The sequence below is a fragment of the Larus michahellis genome, chromosome 6 (genome assembly GCF_964199755.1).
Source record: "Larus michahellis chromosome 6, bLarMic1.1, whole genome shotgun sequence".
NCBI lineage: Eukaryota > Metazoa > Chordata > Aves > Charadriiformes > Laridae > Larus > Larus michahellis.
The window spans coordinates 20,292,118-20,308,692 of record NC_133901.1 but is presented as its reverse complement, the minus strand read 5'-3'; the positions used below and the strand labels follow the sequence as shown (position 1 = coordinate 20,308,692).

At 39.0% G+C, this 16,575-nt stretch overlaps 1 protein-coding gene across 4 annotated transcripts in view; it reads right to left on the bottom strand.

Annotated features, from left to right (window-relative positions):
* The window catches only part of PXYLP1 (2-phosphoxylose phosphatase 1), a 115,321-nt gene that overhangs the window by 36,060 nt on the left and 62,686 nt on the right, over window positions 1–16,575 (bottom strand). For 3 of the 4 annotated variants that reach the window (XM_074591870.1, XM_074591872.1, XM_074591869.1), the window contains one exon: window positions 5,415–5,546. In XM_074591870.1, the coding sequence (XP_074447971.1) occupies window positions 5,415–5,493 (79 nt within the window). In that variant the 5' untranslated portion in view covers window positions 5,494–5,546. Of the gene's footprint in view, window positions 1–5,414; window positions 5,547–16,045; window positions 16,172–16,575 lie in introns of all 4 variants that reach the window. The other variant, XM_074591871.1, reaches the window with a different exon arrangement.

Here is a 16,575-nt window from a genome sequence, read left to right as displayed (position 1 = left end):
ACACTACCCACACTTTACACAGGAACCAGTACCCTGCCAGGGTAGCAGCCAACATCCTAAAAAGCAGTGGCAGATACCAAAATTCTTTTTATAAAAAGACAAGCCTGAGGCACTGACCGAAATATCACAATATTTAAGGAAACAAACTTCAAACCAGAAGAGAAGATCCATGTGCAGGATCTGCCTGAGAGTCAGGGACTTCCTCATTCTGCAACTGTCCGAAACAGACAGGCTCAAAAGGAAAGCCTGCAATTTATACTCGCCACAGGGTTAAACAGCTAGTAGAGAGCACTGTTTTCCCACTATAGTTTTAGTCCTCTTCTGTTGACTGTTTCTTGCGTTAGGCTTTCAGTAAACAGAAACAAAAATTAAAAAAAGGAAAAAAATATTTACTTTGTTGAAAAAAAGAATTATTTACACGCATTCAATTAACCAAAATAAAAATCCACAGTCATTGTCAAGTAAACTTTACAGACATTACACGTGGCATCTTAACAGTTAACTTTTACATTTCCTTTCAATTTGGTTTAGTCAAGGTAGTTTCAAAGATAAATAGTTGAGCCATCCTGAGGAGACGCACTTTTCAGGTTTCCACAGTCAGTCCCAGATGTTCTGATATACTGGAAGGTCTGTGCTTGCCCATTAATTGGGTTCTCGTGTATTACGCCAATCTTAAGGGGGGAAAAAGAAAGCAGCTCTTCAGGCCAACCTGCAATCTCCTCTTCTTGAGCTGACCTATGGGCTAACCAGCGTAATTAACGTTGACAGGGCCCCAAATTATGCCTTTTCCCCTCAGTGTGAGGCTGCAGGACCACAGCCGGATTCTGACACATCCCTTACAACACACTTGAATCTAGCTGCACCGCCATCCTCCACCTCTGTACTATAGAAACTCCCCCAACCACTGCATTTACAAGCCCTTTGAACGGCTGTAAGCATTTCATACAGAGTAGGAAGGAAGACCCCAACCACTGCACCTTTTCCTCTGGCAAAAAAGAAGAAAGTGTCCCAGCTGGCATTCACTCTGTTTGTACAGAAGTAAACCGCCCAGTTTTAGTCAACAGCATTACAGATAATATTTACAGAGACAAAAATACATTCCACAATCTAGCCCAGGTCATTTTTCCATTCTGCAGGTTTTCTGACAAAGCAAAACATGAAGTCTTTTAAGAGAAAAACAACATAATTCCATTTTAGAACAGTCTAACTGAAAAGTCTATCAAAAACAGTTCTCCTTTTGTCTCTAGTACTAAAGTTTTAAATTGTTTTAGAACCGTGACCATTTACATAAACAGACAAAGAGGGGGAAAATAAAAACATGTGTGGAGTATAAATACTATAAGGAAAATACTTCTCCACTCTTTTCCAAAGATCTGGTCCCAAACATAAAACAAGAGGGAAAGAATGACAATTCCCAATAAAACTTTGAGTTGCCAGTCACATTTGGTTTGGAAGTCCACCAGTCACCCTATCCAATGGATTTCCCAAACAAAAACTCTCATTGCTATAATTATTCACCAGAGATGACATAGCATGCTTCCAGTCAGTAGTGGAATATTTTCAGAGTTTTAGCTTTTAATACTGTCAGTTTTCTATACTATTTAAAAATTAAAAACATACAAAATTTGGAGACGTTTGCCATTGAAGAGGGTTTCCCTCTATGATTGATCTGGTTCAGGTTTCACACTGGACTATTTGTTAACAGCAATTATTTCAGAATTTGAGAACACATCTGGCTCCCAGTCTTTTGCTTCAAAGTCCAGGCCACACAATTATATAAAAGATGCCTAGAACCATTAAGACTTGCACTTTTTCATCAAGTATAAACTTCTTTTTAAAAGCCTTCTATGTGCCTACTAGGAAGAGTAAACCACCCTAGCAAAGTATGAATAGGTTTTGGAATATTCTAGTAATTTTTCAAACATGTCTCAAACCTCGTTCTCCCATCACCCACCAGATACGTTCAGAAACAAAACCTGAGGCATTATTTATGCAAATAAACACCCATAGCTTGAAAACAGTAGGACTTCTTGAAGAAAGCTCCCTTACGGTACTGCTCCAAGTGAAATGCCCAGGGAGCTGGCTGGCAGCGCAGGCAGACAGGCCTGGCAGCTGCTGCAGCGGGAAGCAGCATACAGAAAGACCGCACTCACTCAGTCCCCGGTGCCTTTTGCTCCTGCACAAGGCCATAACGAGCAGAACTGGTCAAGTTCCCCCATTGCCCAAAACCTACGTGACAGAGGACTCTGGGAGCAGGAAGAAAGGTATCTTAGGGGATCTACAGCTACTACTTCACCTGGAAGAATGACTATTAGAGTTTAAAAGTCCTTTCTCCAGTCGTTTGGCAAAGTGCCATCTGCTTATATGTTTCCTCAAGAGAAAGGGACCATCAAAACAGGACAGAAAGTTTTCTATCAATCCTGGGTCCACCCCCAGCCTACCAATACCGAAGAATCTGAGGTCCAATACCGGTTGTTTTCCCCAGTGTTTCTCTGCTTGTGTCTAAACCTAAGATGTGACAACTATTAGCTCTGAAACAATTGCCTTGGAACTTTGTCTTACAAGGCAGGAGGGACTTATATTAGGACTGCTGACACTTACGACACCCATCACCTCCACTTCATCGTGGCTGCAGAGATTGCTGCTCATAAAGCAGTTCCAGACCCTTCACAGCACAGTCTATTAAAGTAAGGCAGCATTGATTTCTGCTTGACTGGGCTGCAAACTGCTGCAAGCGATTCCTGAACCCTCACAGCTCAAGCACAGGACAGACTGTAATCTTGTCAGCCAGTGTGGGCTGGATGTAATATTGAGTCAGAACCTATGGAAAACCAGCTGAACTTGGCCTTCAGTACTCCCTTCGCTTCAGAGTCCGCTACAACTCACAAGTCCGGCTTCAAATAGCTGCAGTACCACATGTGGACATGAGGGGATAAAATATCAAGCATTTACAGGAATGATGCTCTGCAGAAGTTTAAAAAAGGAAGATATGTACCATTTATATAATCATACATTTCATACTACTGTTTAACTTTTCTAAACAAATTTAGCACAGAAAGGAAGAGACATTTTCAACATTCACTGCTTAGAAAATAAGTAGTGTGTTTTAAAATGACCAGCCCTCCTCTACAAAGCTGTGCACTGCTTGCTAACAGAGAATCAATCTCACAGCAGCATAAAACATCCATTTCCACTCCAAATGCTTCAGGATATAAATCGCCTCAAACAAACAAACAAAAAAACCCCAAAAAACCCCAAATACTGAACAACAAAATATAAATCAGTGCCTTGGGCATTTTCCTAAGTCTAAATGTATAAACTCTCATTTTCATTCCATAATCTGACACAAATTATAAAGCAGTATAACCAAAACTTTTCTGCAGGCAGCTCAGAAGTGATCAAAATTTGTAAACCTAATTTTAAAGTCTGAAGAAAAAGAAAAGAAGCATACTGTTTTCAGAAAAAAGCTTTATACATGGAACAAGACTATATTACTACTACTTTGTGCAACAGCGAGAATCAAATCGCGAGGGATGTGTGCCTCTGAACTATGTCATGTGTTAAGAAGAACAGATTCAGTGCAAGGACAGACCTTCAACACAGCAATAGGAAACAAATAGTAAATACGGATCTCCTAAGTATGTAGTGTCTATGTCCCATGGAGCTGGACACTTCGATTTTCTGTCCTTCAGTGCTCTATGACAGTAAAGTGCTGCATGTTGTGCAGTATCAGAGGGGCTGACAGATGTTCTCCGAAGGACGTTCTGAAATTTCTTAGGTGGGAGAATTTCCATGATAGTCTTACATGGTGATAGATGAAGAGACTTTTGCCTTTGCGTTGGAGATGGTCTGAGTTTGCACTAGTGTCTCTACAAGCTGAAGCACGTAGAAATTAAAATATCAGGCTACCTGTGTGTCATGAACTACTTGGTTCCTGCTAGCCTGTATTGCAGATCTCATTATGTCAAATTTTCTATATGTATTTTGGTATTGGCACCAAGTTTTGTGACGGCTGCTTGCTGTAGCTTAAGTGCTTTTTAAAGCACCCCTCAAACATCTTTATCTCCTGGAATTCCTCTTGCATGAATGTTATCTTCTAATTAAGTGGAAAATAACTTCCTCTTTTGATGATTCACTCTCCTATATGCCTACCTCCTCATCTCCAAAAAAAGCTCACTTTTGTTAACAATTCAGTTTCATATTTCAGCTGAAGTTCCTCTAAGGGACCTTCACCCTATACACAATTCCCAACTAGCCATATAAAGTCAAGGGCAGAGCCATAAAGAGCCTAATGGGCAAACCAAGCTGCAAACAGACCCACTGGCACATACCCACAGAAGGCTGAAAAATCAATTTGGAGCCACAGGTCCCTGTATTACATGCAGATGAGTTTAAACACAAAAAATAATAAAATAAACCGACAACTTTTCTTCCCCACCACCTTTATTGTTTTTTGTTTTCGGTTTTTTTTTTTTTTTTTTTTTTAAGTTGTCCATCATATGCAAAAGACACATGCTAAATCTAAAGCAATCCTCTGTATAGGTTTTGGGTTTTTTTTGTGGTTGTTTGTTTGGTTTTGTGGGGTTTTTTTTACACTACGCAAAAAAAGCATAGACCAGAAGGCCTGCACTCTAACATTAAAACATGATGCAAGACAAGATGAAGAATGTTATCCTATACTACAGATATACGTTTTTCGTTGCCTTCTAACAGCAAGTATTTACATCAGCCTGCATTAGTACATATCAGACTTACACACAACATCACTTTACCTAGCAAATGTTATCCTTGATGAACCAGGTGATGAGCTGTCATCTGGCACAATGCTCATTTGTCAACATTCACTAACCTGCATCCAGCACCACCTACCTGCTCAGTCATCAGTAAACATGGCCCTCTGGAATGACCCATGATTAATTGATCTGAAGCACAACTTCAGTTATCTTTTCTTAAACAAACCAGCCGCTTATGATGAGCCAATTCAACTGTTTAAAGTTTCCTAATGTGAGGGTACAAATAAAGAGAAGTTCCAACACACAACCCCCTCAGGTAGTTTTCTCAATCCCATCTGGTCTGATGGAATGTAAAATAGGAATTGCAGCGGTTTTTACTCAGGCATGTTCTGCCTGCTTTCATGGAAGAATTCAATCATTCAATTACTTAATTGCACTATGAAATTAAGATTTCTTTTCCCTGACATAACCTGATTTGAAAAGTCTCTAGATAGTATAGATTCCTATACAGCACACAAAACTATTTTTAATCTTACATTTATTTTCCTATTTAAAAAACAAAAACAAAACACGCAAATATTTAAATACAGAAAGAATGCTTTAAATAACATGCAAGCATGGCCATTTTTAAACACACCTATAGACCACTATATATAGAAAACAAAAGGAAAGGGCACTTACAGAATTGTAGACTGAGGCTCAGAAAGGCTAATAAGGCTGCCAAAGCCAGCAAGAACAGAAAACGGTTTCGGAAAAGCATTATTATTCGTTCTGCTTTCTCTTCATGGTTTCATCTTCATATATCAATGGTTCCTGCAAACAAGAAAACATTGGCAAATATATTTCAGATGTGGAAGCATCAGCTATAGCAAAGAAAATGCAAATATCCTTTTGACAGTGTCAAGTTATTTCTTAAAGGCAAGCACTTCAGATGTGGAAGCATCAGCTATAGCAAAGAAAATGCAAATATCCTTTTGACAGTGTCAAGTTATTTCTTAAAGGCAAGCACATGAGGCAATTCAAATTGGCAACAACAGTATCGACAAGTTTTCTTCAGCCTACTTATGAGATTAACTATATTTCCACAGGACAGAACTTTCACATAAATTAAAAAAAAAAGCGATTCCCATAAAATTAAGTTTTCTCCTGCTAACACAGGGTTAATGCTCGTGTCATAACATGGTCAACAGTTCTTTAACAAGTCTCTTGCCCCCCTGCAAAGCAAACCACAAGAAGAATATTATTACTTAAGGGCTCACAAAAGCCCTTTGGTAAATCAACCCTAGAAACAAAATAATCCTGTAACAGGTTAAGAAGGTCCACACACTTTTAAACACAGGTTAAAAATTAGTTTCTCTAACTGGTAGCACTTTTACTGATACTAAGTTCACAATTCTTATTTAAGAGAATAAAGAGTAAGAAAAATTATAATAATTCTGTGTAACAATTCTTTAAACAACTGTTTTGACAAGGATCAGGACACTATATTTCAAATCAATAGAACTTAATAAAACTTCAAAACTCAAATAACTTCTTGCAAAAGTTTAAAAAAAAAAAAGACAAAAAAACCCCCAGCCCTCGCCTGAAAATACCCAAACAAGAAGCACACACGTTAGTAAAAAACACACTTTTCCTTGCAAAATGACATCCCGAAGTGCACAGAATTTGCTGAAGTGCCCTGTTCCCACAGATACCCATTTTCCTTCGGAAAATGGCCCTGTATAAGGGATGGGGCTGGGTGGTGTTCTCACACACACACACACCAGCTGCTCTTATGTGCAAGAGATGCCTTTTGCTAGCACTGACAGCGTGTTGCAGGAAATTGGTTCATCTTGAAAGAAATCTTCTCAGATTCCCTGATCCTTTGAACTGAGCTCTGTTTATGACAGTGCATCCAAACTGTTGACAGAAAACAACTTTTTTCCCCCCCAACAATGTTTCTTTTTGCTCCAGCACTTATTTGCTCAGGGGAAGAGATCTCTCTTGCTTCTTTCCTGCTTCTGAGAAGGCATAAATATACATGTGATTAACACATATTTGTTTATCAAAACTCTTCTGCACTCCAAAAACTAACCATCCTGGCAAGATTTTAATCTCTATCTCTGAGCACTGATAAACCATGTAAAATCACAACCTCAAAATTCAGATTTCCCCCCCTTCCCAATGAATTTTCTCATTAGTATTTGAAAACATCTCATGAATCACTGAATTCCTTATTTTATCTGTTGTGGTTAGTCTTAAGAAGAGTTGGGGGATCTACACATTGGCCCAAGGTGACTTCCATAGCACAGAAAGCAATGGGACCTAGAGCATAAGTGATGATCTTCCAGAAATGAAGGCAGTGGGGCTTGCAGTAAGTGAAATATATTATGCATGTACATTTTGCAGGATTGAGGTCTTTCCAACTCATTTTACTTGGAGAATTACCTTTACAGCTTTTGGAAGCTGTGGAAAAATGGAAAGAACTGGAGATTCTGAGTAGTGAGAAACCGGAGCTATTACACTATTTTTCCAAAATGCCAATAGCACCATAAATGGCATGTGCAAGCAGTAATAAAAACGAAGTTTAAAAAATAAAAAGAGAGAGAGACAGAAGGAACGATTTTAACAGTCTCAGTTTCACAAAATCATAGCTCATCCTGGAACATTTTAGCGAAAGGCATGCTGAAGGTAAACTGAACTGAACCACTGAAACTAAACAGAGCTGCGAAGGGTAGAAGGTATAAGGATCAGCATATACAAAACACCAGGAGAGAATAAAGCAGTCGAACCAAACAGATGGAAGAACAGAAGGGGAACCACAGGAAAAAGCAAAACTAGACTAAGCAGGGAGAAGGTAAAATCTATTAAAAAGCTCTGAGGAGCAAGAGGTCTTGTGCATGGTCTATACTCATTAATACTGTTGCTGCATTAAAAAAAACAGTTGCCACAATAAAGGAAAAGTTACAAGACTGGAAAAAAGGAGATCATACGCACCTCATATAAGCAAAATGTTTTAGAGAAAAAGCTTAATTAGCTTTAAACCCCAAGTGCAAGATCAGAAGTTTTAAAACATTTAGTTTTAAATGCAATATTCAAGAAATTATAAACAAGGTGGAAAGATGTTTCTTTTAAATATACTTTGGCCTGTCAACAAATTCAAAGTTGCTGTGTTACAGGTTATGAGGAATAGGAATAGCTTCTGTTGAGTAACTGTTAAAGAAGAGCCTGTCAATACAATTTGTCATCAGCTCCTACTTGACATCAAGCTGTCAGGAATCAGGTGAATGTACGTAAGACTGAGTACTGAAGCCTCTGCTCCTCCGTGCTGGCAAACGAGTTACTCCCGGGGAAAAGGAGCACTTAGCCAGCACGTATTAAGTAAAGACAGCACAATAAGCATTGCGAGCATTCACTGAAGTGAGCATTTGTAACCTAAAAAAGATAAAATTGAGCCTGAGGGGTGGGGGAAATAAGAAGCTAACCAACCTTATCTCCCCACAAAACTATTTTTACATGCAGACGGATCAAAAAACAAACCACATGGCAAAACACGTTCTGGGTCTTCAGAACATACTACCTCATAGCAAGAGGCTGCAGTGTTGCAGAGCATCTGCTGCTAACATGACATTTAGAGAATATTGATCTTTATCTATTTACTGTGCGCACACAGGCCAGAGTGCAGGTCATGCCCCAGCCTCCCCATCTCCACGTGGTGAGCCCTCAGTATGCAAAGGTCAATTCTTTCAACAACCGACAACACCGCCTCCCTCGTCTCCAGGTATGGGCCTTGGCTCTTTTCTTCAGAGATAAGTCAATAGTTACTGTTTTCAAAGGTGAGCACGCACCATACTGCTGCAGAAGAGGTGGAACTCAGCACTGGGAGCAGCAGCGTTCTGGCAGCAGCTTCTGACATGTGCAAGAAAAGCAGCGATTTACATTCATCCCCGAGAACAGGTCTTTTGGTCAAGAACAAAACGGCCTTAAACTGTGCCAGGGAAGGTTTAGATTAGATATTGGGAAAAATTTCTTCATCAAAAGGGTTATCAAGCATTGGAACAGGCTGCCCAGGGAAGTGTTTGAGTCATCATCCCTGGAGGTATTTAGAAGACGTGGCACTTAGGGACATGGCTTAGCGGTGGACTTGGCAGTGTTAGATTTACAGTTGGATTCAATGACCTTAAAAGTCTTTTCCAACATAAATGATTCTATGAATGCAGGACTTGACAAAGACAACCTACAGAACCCCAAACTTATTTTGGCAATACTAATTATAAGCACAACACGCATAAGCAGTCTAGATATTCTGAAGGACAGTCGTTAATAAAGCATCCTATATCAAAATGCAGATAATTAAAAGGCTACTTTTGAGACACCTTTTGCAGCATACCTACCTACCCACAAAATTTATCTTTTTCTTTTAAAAACAATGCAAAAGTCTGAACTCATCAAAACATGCCAGAATGACTCACAGGATTTAGAGCACCCTCAGCTCTTACCTAATCTCACAAGGTGGTGCTAACATGCGCTAGCGTAAGGTGCTAGGCGATTGCATGCTCACACAAGCATAAAAACAGTCTTGCGACTGAAAGCCAGGCCAGGGAGTCAGGGGACTAGCCAAGCCTCTGCTAGGCTCTTGGAAAAATTTGGTCAAGTCACATTCTCCGATTTAGGCCATTTCACTGAAAAAGTTAGTAACTACCTAGAAATGCTGGGAGAGTGGGAGGTCTGCTAAGAGCCCAGTCAAAGCACATAGCTCCCAGCAGAGCAGTGGGCACCACTAACCTACTTTTTGTTCCGCATTAGCTGGGTGTTGCTGGCAAGTGCTCCATATGCAGCCTCCCCCCTGCTATCCCCTCCTCCTGTGCAAAATACAAAGATGACATATTTGCAGGGTTGACTAGCTAGACTATTTTCTTTTTATTATTTTAAGTCAGGCCCTGAAAATAACCTGACATCGATGCTTTCAAAGTGCTCGTGAGGTTAGACGTGACACTAAACCACGACTGCCAAACTTCTGTGCCAATTGACTGATACTGTTACATCCTCTAAATCACCATAGCCATCTCGAATACAAACCTACTATCTCGCATGAAGCATAAGCACATTATTACACTGACTCACCGTGACAGCTTAAATGAATTTACTTGATTAAAATAGCATGTCTCCATAAATAATCAATAGTACTCTTCAAAGTCTGCCTCAATAAAATTACTCTATTTATCTGATGTGGTACATCAAAATGACATTGTCTACTGAAATACAAGCAAGTAAAAGTGGTTGCAATGAAACAGCAAAGAGAAATGGTGATTTTGCCCAAAAAAGAAGGTAGCAAGTCTGTGCTTATGCGTATGCCACAGACAGATAGAAGTATGTATATTTTGTGGCGAGCTCATAGAGCCTAGGAGGGAGAGCAAAAAGCCTACAATGCAAGCTTGATTTGGAGTAACAGTCATAGATAGTTTTAGAAAAAGTCACAAAAGAACACAGGGACCCACTTACTAGTCTCATGTCTCTACACTGCAGAAGAGAGTTTTTAATTGTAATTGCTTTTTGATGCATCTTTTATCTTTCATCTACATCTGCAGGCTTATTTTCTGACAAAACCTGTTTTGAAGTCTTCTGAAATGAAGGTGACAGCTCCTGCTACAATTATAATGAAGAACTTCTGCCTTACTTTCACTTTAACTTGTGATGCTCCATCAATTATTCCCCAGCCATTTGGCAGCAGACTACCAGGCAGTACATTTTTCATCTACTAAAACCCACAAGTCCGGCATCCAGACATTCTCAGACAGCTGAAGGACTTCATACTCTTAAATTGGAAACTGCAGAAAATAGCTGTGTCAGCAAGTGGCATAAGCAAAAACTTTTCTTTGGTGCTTCAAAGGATTTGCTTTTTTTCCTGCAGGAATGAAAAATAGTGGCTGGGACATTGCGGTTATGACCAAATCAACCAGTGCTACAAAGATCTATGGCACACACCAGAACCGAGAGGAAACGGGAATGCTCAGCAGAACCAATTTTCCAGTCAGCACGACCTGCTTAGTTACTCATGCTTGTAATCATCACGATGAGGAAACCCTTACAAAACCCCTGCAGCTGACTGCAACATTAGCTATTTAAACTAGACATATGATTCCTGCAACACTGAAGTTGCATTTTGCACAGCATCACAAAGTAACAAAGCCAGCATCTGCGATATTGTTAGCCATAATTCTTCATTTTCCCATCAGAAAGAAACAAGCATTCCCTTTTTTTTTTTTAAAAAAAAAAAAGGCATTTCTCAAATGCATTGAGAAATAGGTCACATCACTTGGCATAAAGAACTGCATTTCTAAAAAAGTAAAACCAGCTCATCATCGAAAAAATTAAATAAAACCTGCTCAGTAAATGTTACTCATGCTAACCCACACCATGACTTACACTAGAAGTGAGTAACCACAGGAAACACAGAACTTGACTGAAAGCACAAACAGGTCAGCAGCCTCATTAAAAAAAAAAAATAATTTAAGTGCAGATAAGGAAAGCCATGGTAAAAAAAGGCGACATGTACCACTCCATGGTAATCAAGCACAGAAACAGCAGGAAGCAGCATCTACCCAGTAGAGCACAGCTACATTTTGATATGTAAAAAGTAATAGCTACTTACAACATAATTTTAAAGTAACTTTTTAGCAGCAAGTATCTGATTTTAAAAAAACAAACAAACAAACCAAGGAACAGCTAAGTTGCTAAAGCTTAATATATTTTAGTATGTCGAACATTAAAGTGTCTACATCTAAATTTCTCTTTTCTCCTATTCCAACTGTCTTCCTTATCTAGTCAATTTTAAAATGCTCATACAGGGACAGCTGCCCTTGAGATGCGCGAAAGCTTTTGGAAACGGCACAGCAGTATTGCGCAGTCTGTCAAAGCAACCAACACAAGCTCTCACTTCATTAAACCTAAGGGATCAAACAGGCCCCTCACTCAAACAATTTTGCACCTCTCTACAGCATTCATTATCTTCACTGTGAAGCAAATTTACCATTGGATTTAATAAGTAAAGAGTTGCTTATCATTCAGAAGGGATGAAGGGACCATTAGCCATACTGAAATTTGGCCACACCTTGAAGATGATCTGCTGTTCTCAAAATAAGAGAGTCCACTTGACTCTCAGATCTTAGCTTTTAAATCTCAAGGTGTGCAAGCAGATAACATGGAGAACATTTTAAACATCTCTTTCTCCTAACCAGCTTTCAGGTTTGAGCAGAACTCTCATGCAGTTCTATGCGGCAAATTTTGGGAAAGCAGCCTTCAGCTTACACCCTTCAAAGGACAGTTTCCACCTTTCCCATTCTGTCATGCTCTAATCACCATTTTGAGTTGCCTCTCTCAGAGATCAGCACCTAAGAGATGCAAGCAGAACAAGTTTTTACATAGTTTAGATTTGCATTTGATTTTTGTCAGTCCAAGTCTTTTAGAATATATTTCTTTTATTTAAATTACAACCTACAAGTCTATGAAACTCTTAAAATTGGTCAATAAACAGTCACGCAGACATACCTACATTCAAGTTACATTTAGTGCATTAATACTGTAGTTAATGTAACGTTATGACATTACAACTATACTTCATGGGTTTCCCAGCATTGGAAGTTGACTTATTTTGCAGCCAGAGATCTCCTGGTTTCTGGAATTTCCTTAGACGTAGGTCAGCTTTCTGATTAAATTATGCCCACGCTTTCTTGAACAAAGATAACTGAAAAAAGTGTGGGAACCGTTAAAAAACGTGAAGAGATCATTAAGCGTTTGATTCTTTTATCTTTTTAACACTTCCCCAGAACGCCATTCAGATGTATAGGCATACATCCCCTGTGCTCTCACCAATAATCACCTCGCAAGGAACCACTTCTAAAACCAAATGCTTCTGGCAATTTCAACAACTTTTGGAAAAAATATCATTGTGACCTGTAAATATATGCTTTTTATTCAGCAACATTTAAAAATTGCATTTAAAAAAATATACCAACACTGAAACACTATGTTTTAAGACCAAGCACAATCATTTTTGACATGTAGTCGCTAAAAGGTATTACTACTGCAGTCATTTCTAAATAATCAATAGTTCCTATCACTAGTATTAAGGAAAAAAAATAAATAAACGCACAAACTAACTTAAAGATGAAGAAACTATAGTGCCAAAATATAAGGTACTGTAAACATCTAATTCCTCTGGGGTGATGCCATTGCCCTAGACCACTCTTTTCCTTCTCCAGTCTCTCTGCTATTCCTAAAAGTATCAATGTATCAGGGAAGTTCTGAACAGCTGCAATTCAAATATGATTTCTATGTCCTGCACATCCCTCCTGAAATAAAAAGAAATAAATTAAAACATTTTAAATTTCGTCTCCTTTCCCTCACTTACCCCTTTAGAAATTCCATTTGAAGGCAGTTTGCTGCCGTTATGCCCAGGCTCTGGCAGCATCTGGACGGCAGACGCATTTTTCCTCCTACCAGTTTCACTAGTCTATTTATAAAGACCATCAAGTGTTCCTATCAGCCATGACACTGAGATGACATGCCCCCGCCTGGAGAAATTTCCAGGACTCTAAATCAGCTCTGACTGTAAACAAAGAGGAAAAGCAGGATTGCACACAGAAACAATTATGGAACATTTATTACAACCTGTCTGTAGTCTCCTTTATGTTCTACTTTCTGCCAGATTTAGACAGCTGTTTAGATCAGAGGACAAAGCGATGGTCAGCATCAAAATTCATGCTTGCCACCTCATGCATTCTCTCTCTTTTGATTAGTACTTTTAGTCATACTTGTTAGTCACTGATGCTCTGCCACACCACTTCACTCCAGGAGGCTCAGAACTGAGCCAAAACCTCTTCTGATGAATTCTGCTCCACATTAAGGGAAACACACAGGTAAAGCTCCACGCTGCACCCACAGGAACCCAAGGATTCCAGTCCTTCAGTAGAGAGGCATGTTGGCAACAACTATCTGAGTACCGACTTCTCCAAATACGAGTGTCTGTCCTTCTACAAGGCTTCTGGGTTACAAATTAGGCGTTAAGATGATCCTGCTTTCCTAGAGAAGTATTCCCTTACTTTTAATAGGTGACACACAGTTCCTCCCCTCCTTGCTGCTTTCCAGAGGAAAACAGGATGACTTATTCTGTCCTCTATCACTGCAAACCATCTTCACCCTTTAATCTGGTCCCTTTTATGGAGTCTGTACCTCTACCTATTTTCAAGTCCCACCTACCCAAATGATCTTAATTCTGTCAATACCTGTATATTTAAAAAACAAAAAAAAACAAAAACAAAAAAAACACACACACACAAAAACCCCAAACCTACATAATCGTGTATACGACATGTCCCTATACCAAAAGTATATACAACACACACAGTATTTCTCTTTCCGTGGTTATTTGCCAAAATTGCTGTAGGTGCACGAGTTGGAAACAAGTCGTCAACTCTTTTCGCCAGCAAAATGTTTTTATTTAAGTCTGTATTTATGTCATTGCTCGCAAGCACTAAATATGACCCAAGTTTTAATTTTGCTGTTGCTGGTTGCATCCAGCATGGGATCTATAGGATTGCATTCGTAGGATGCATCCAGGGAAGGAATGGCGACGGATGCTGTGATGCCACACAATGTATCCGGGTTATCTTGCTGGGCTTGTTTCTAAACCAGTATGCTACCAAGCAAGCCATTAAAAAATAGGAATGAAAACACACTAGAGCAGATTTCCATTGGGTTTTCCTGCTCCAGAGTTTACAGAGATGAGGTGCTAAGTGCAAATACACCCTCACTCTTGTTACAATCAATTTATATGGCTGCTGTTGCTTTTCAAGTTGTAATGTATGCATCATCAATTTCTACAAACATGAGAGCAAAACACGGACCTTCTTACAGCCCTGGGTTTCACACCTATGCACTTTAACAGAAACAAACACTTACTTTAACAGAAACAAAAAATTAAACTCAATATGCAGTACCTTTCAGTTTTTCTAATTATGAATACATCAAAGATTTGTTATACTCCTACTAGGTAAAAGAAAGAACATAAAGCCTACCAAATAACAGGAAAAAGCATCACTGAAAGCTGATTAACAGCATCCCCTTCTGTAGCAAAGAAAAAAATTTGGAAACAAATTGGAGTGATTTGAACAAATGTTTTTGTCTTCTGTCTGGCACTACAGAGAAACTGCATGTAAATATAAAACCTCACATTTCCTAGGTCACACACTAGTCTGCTTTTGACCACTGCTTTGGGGACAGGGTTTATACAGAAACATATTTGCTGCAGATTGATTCTGTGCTATAGATAAAAGATTTTATAACGTGTCCTTGCATCTCACTACCACAAGAAAAAAGCCCCGTTAAAATTCTACTACCAATAGCATTAAAAATACACACATGCTGCTGCCATGTGCATTTTTGTAACATTTCAAAGATTCAAAGTTTCTCGTGCTGTTCCCTTCCCAAACCTCCTTTCCCTCATCTCAGCCTGTCAGGAGTATTCATTTTTATACTACACCTGCTACAAACCTGCTCAAATGAATCAAAAACGTAAAAAAAGTCCCCAGGTGTAAGGAACCTACACATTTTAGATTACCCAAATAAAGACTAAGAAAGACCACTTCGTTCAACAGGAAGAAACCTGCATGTCTACCGCTGCTGTAAGATCTCTCAGACTGCAGATGATACTCTGAAGATGGAAGCAGTTTTGAATTTGAAGCTGCATTTTGAACACAACATGATAGAGCACGGACTACTTCCTTTCAAACCACAGAAACTTCACTGTTGCGTTAAGTCTATCTATAAAATACAGTCTATAATAAAATCTGTCAAATTACAAAGCCTTAAACAGTCTTTAAATAACTTTGGATCACAAACCATTCGCCTTTCTAAAAAGTCAGACTCCATGGCATAGCCAAATCGTTAAGTATTGAAAAGACTACTGCAATTCCTTTACTAGCTTAACACCTCTTCTCTCATTTTCATATTCCTTTCAGGAATTGTTGAAAGTTTCCATGCTTTGGGCTTTAGTTTTCCAAGTATGATGACTTTCTAGATCTCATTTGGTCTGCTTGCTTGAACAGCAAATGTATAAGAGCGTGAAACACTTCAAGGAGTAGGTGTCCTTAACTTTGGGGTTTTTTGGTCCATTTAAACCCTTAGTTCAGGACATCCTTCAAACAAATTTCTCAGTAAGTGCTTAGATCTGTCTTTGACTACCTCTTTTTGGTTGGAAATAAGCCCAGCGTCTACAGCTGTGTTCGTTGCTCTGTAGAAATCTGAAAAAAGAATCAAAGTCAGTAACAACCCACCAGTCCAGCACGTCACTTTGGAGGCCCAAGGAAAATCTGTCACAAGTCCAACTCTTCATCATCCACTTCAGGAATGTCACCATATTCCTATTCCTTTTCCTATGCAATGGTAGGTCATACACGCCTCTGAACAGCATGGAAAGTAAAAACAAAAACAAAGGAAGTGCTTTTACTTCCTTAAAGGAAACTGAGCAACTCTTTTTTAAAATTATTATGAAACTTTTAAGAAACCTTATGATTTTGATGGCTCCAGGCCAGAACTGAGTATTAATCGAGAGCAAAACCATTCCAGAACATACAGGCAATTAAATAATTCTTAAAAAACAGCACCAGAATGTAATTATTTTAAACTCGCAATTTTAAAACAGTATACCATATGCTCGGAATTGTATAAGCTTAGATCCTAATCACACACAGATCACAGCCAGCGGCTGATCAGATAACATCACAGCTCCAAAAAGCACGCAAAGGCAAAGCAGTTAACAAGCCTGAATTATTATACTTGTGGGTTGGTTTTTTTTTTAAGGCTT